Source organism: Eimeria tenella, genomic scaffold (assembly GCF_000499545.2).
Source record: "Eimeria tenella Houghton genomic scaffold, Eth_scaff1302, whole genome shotgun sequence".
In the NCBI taxonomy this organism is placed as follows: domain Eukaryota; phylum Apicomplexa; class Conoidasida; order Eucoccidiorida; family Eimeriidae; genus Eimeria; species Eimeria tenella.
This window is the reverse complement of record NW_013543766.1, coordinates 1-2,788: the sequence shown is the minus strand read 5'-3', so window position 1 is coordinate 2,788 and position 2,788 is coordinate 1. Positions and strand designations below refer to the sequence as shown.

The 2,788-nt window shown below is 57.5% G+C and overlaps 1 protein-coding gene across 1 annotated transcript; it reads left to right on the top strand.

Annotated features, from left to right (window-relative positions):
• Positions 1 to 676: 676 nt before the first annotated feature.
• Positions 677 to 1,974, top strand: ETH_00000560 (uncharacterized protein; the record flags this gene model as incomplete). The annotated part of the gene is made up of 2 exons (XM_013379013.1): positions 677 to 767; positions 1,532 to 1,974. The coding sequence occupies 2 exons, from the start codon at positions 677 to 679 to the stop codon at positions 1,972 to 1,974; spliced, it is 534 nt and encodes a 177-aa protein (XP_013234467.1).
• Positions 1,975 to 2,788: the final 814 nt, after the last annotated feature.

Here is a 2,788-nt window from a genome sequence, read left to right as displayed (position 1 = left end):
CCGTTTGGTGGTGCTGGTGAGTCCTTTGGACGGCACGCGTCAAATCGACGTGAATGTTTCTTCGGGCTCTTTATTTTCCATTTATAAAAGAATAACTCCCAGGGGGCAGCCGGTGCAGCAGCAGGACTTTCTGCAGGCCGGCGAGAAGCAGGCGAGCTGCTGCTGCTGCTGCTGCTGCTGCTGCTGCTGCTGCTGCAGCTGGGTTATACTGCGGCGCTGCTGCCGCTGCTGCTGCTGCTGCTGCTTCTGTTGGTGGTGGCTTATGTTTCGGCGCTGCTGCTGGTGGTGGTTTAAACCTCGGCGCTGCTGCTGCTGCTGCTGCTGCTGCCGGTTTAAATTTCAGCGCTGCTGCTGCTGCTGCTGCTGCTGGTGCTTTAGAGTTCGGTGGCGCCCCGCGTGCCGCTGCTGCTGCTGCTGGCGAGTTGTCTGTGCTGCGTCTGGATCCGCAGCTGCGAAGCCCGAAACCCTAAACCCTAAACCCTAAACCCTAAACGGTGGTTTTGTGCAGGTGTGCGCGGGCTACGTGTTGTACGGGTCTTCGACGATCCTGGTGTGCACGATAGGGCGGGGCGTGCAAGGGTTTACGCTAGACCCTTCTTTAGGGACTTTTTATTTGTCCAACAGCAACATTGAAATGCCACAAAAAGGACAAATCTTTTCTGTAAATGGCGGAAAGATGAAACACTTTCCAGTTGCTGTTCGCCAGTACATTTCTCACTGCCAGGACAAGGGTTTCTCCCTCAGATACATCGGCTCCCTTGTCGCAGGTAGGGTTTAGGGTTTAGGGTTTAGGGTTTGGGGTTTGGGGTTTGGGGTTTGGGGTTCGGGGTTTGGGGTTCGGGCTAGGGGGTAGGGTTTGGGGTTTAGGGTTTGGGCTTTGGGGGTGCGGGGGAGGGTTTACCCAGGGTTTGGGGTTTACGGCGTGGAGGGCGGGTCTAGGGTTTAGGGTTTGGGGTTTAGGGCTTGGGAGTGGCTAGACAGGTGAAGCTTATTGTTCATTTCCGACGCATTATGTATATATTTCTGTTTTTGTAAGAGATTTAGAAGCATTTAAAACATATTTAAATGCTTCTAAATCTCTCATGGGAAATGCATTTAAATGAGCGAAATGCCTTTTTTCTGTTTTTGCAAAATGCGCTGCTGTGTGCACTTTGTGCGGTGTACGTACACCCGGCGCCAAGTTGCATGTTTTCTCTCTTCTATCTGTGCATGCAAAGTGTGCATATATGCACTTATATGCCCATATCTCTGTCTGTTTTTTTCTAAATTAACGAAATAAACGAAAGTAAACGAGAATAGGATCTGAAAGAGGTGGTTTGGGAGCAAAAGTGCAAGTTTGGGTTTCCGCGTGCTGCGACTGCGGGTGTACGTACACCCGAGACGGAGCCGGGGAGCAGCCGCTTTTTCGCTGCAGGGGTGAAACAAGGGCTGCAGAGTTCGAAAAAAGGGGAATTAGAGGGAGAAAAGCACTGGTTAGCAGCGTTTCGGGGAAAAAAGCGCGGAAAGCGGGCCTGTTGGCGGCTTTTTGCAGACTTCCACCGGAACATGCTCAAGGGCGGCGTCTACATCTACCCCCCCACCTTCAGCGACCCCCAGCCCTCCGTCAGCATGGTCTTCCAGTGCCTCCCGCTGGCCTTTTTGGCCGAAGAGGCTGGCGGCCGCGCGAGCGACGGCTTTACGCGTTTGCAGGTAATCGAACCCACGAGCTTCGGCGACCGCATTCCCTTCTTCTGCGGCAGCAGGCACCTCGTCGACGTCCTCAACTTCTACATGGCCAAGAACAAACTCAGGGACGGCGGCTGGTGCTTCCGGGCCACCAGCAGCAGCAGCAGCAGCAGCAGCAGCAGCAGCAGCGGCGGCGGCGGCGGCGGCGGGGCGGGAGGGGGGGGGAGCGATAGCGGCAGCGGCAGGGACGGAGGCGAGAGCGATCCCACCCAGCAAGACAAACGCAGCGACAGCGAGACAGCTAGCTAGCTAGCTGGCTGGCTGGCTAGCTGGCTAGCTAGCTAGCTGGCTGGCTAGCTAGCTAGCTGGAGAGCCGGACAGCTAGCTAGCTGGCTAGCTGGCTGGCTGTGAAGCGAGCGAGCTACCTAGCTAGCTAACTGGGGAGGCAGCTGGCTGAATAGCTAGCTGGCTGGAGAGCTAGCTGCATGGCGAGCTAGCTAGCTGGATGGCTGGCTAGTTAGCTGGTTGGCTGGCTAGCTGGTTGGCTGGCTAGCTAGCTAAATGGCTAGTTGGAAATTGCTGCAGCAGACACTGGGGGCGTTAGTTTGCATGCAGCCCCAAAGTGAAGCAGCTAACGAACTCACAGGGGCCCTCAGCCAACAAGGACGGGGTGAGGGGCCCCTGGGGGCCCCTCGGGGGCCCTAGGGGGCCCCTGGGGGGCCCCTGGGGGCCCCAGGGAGCTCCCAAGAGGCAACAATGAGAGAGGCAGGGGCCTACGGCAGAATGCTGCTGCAGGTTTGCTGCTGCAGCAGAAAAGCTGCTGCAGTTGTGCCGCAGGGGCTTTGCTGCTGCAGGTGTGCTGCTGCAGCAGGAAAGCTGCTGCAGTTGTCCTGTACGGGCTTTGCTGCTGCAGCAGAATAGGCCCACAGAAGAAACCTTAAGAAGGCTTTAGGGGGGGCCCCAAGGGGCTGGCGGAGGGGCACAGGGGGCCCCCATGGCCTCGAGAAGGGCCCCAATAAGTCAGCAGAAGGGGCCCTGGGGGCCCCCTCAGGGGCCCCAAGAGAGGCCTAATCAGCCACTAGGGGCCCCCCACAGCAGCGTAGGGGACCCCCATGAAAAGCTA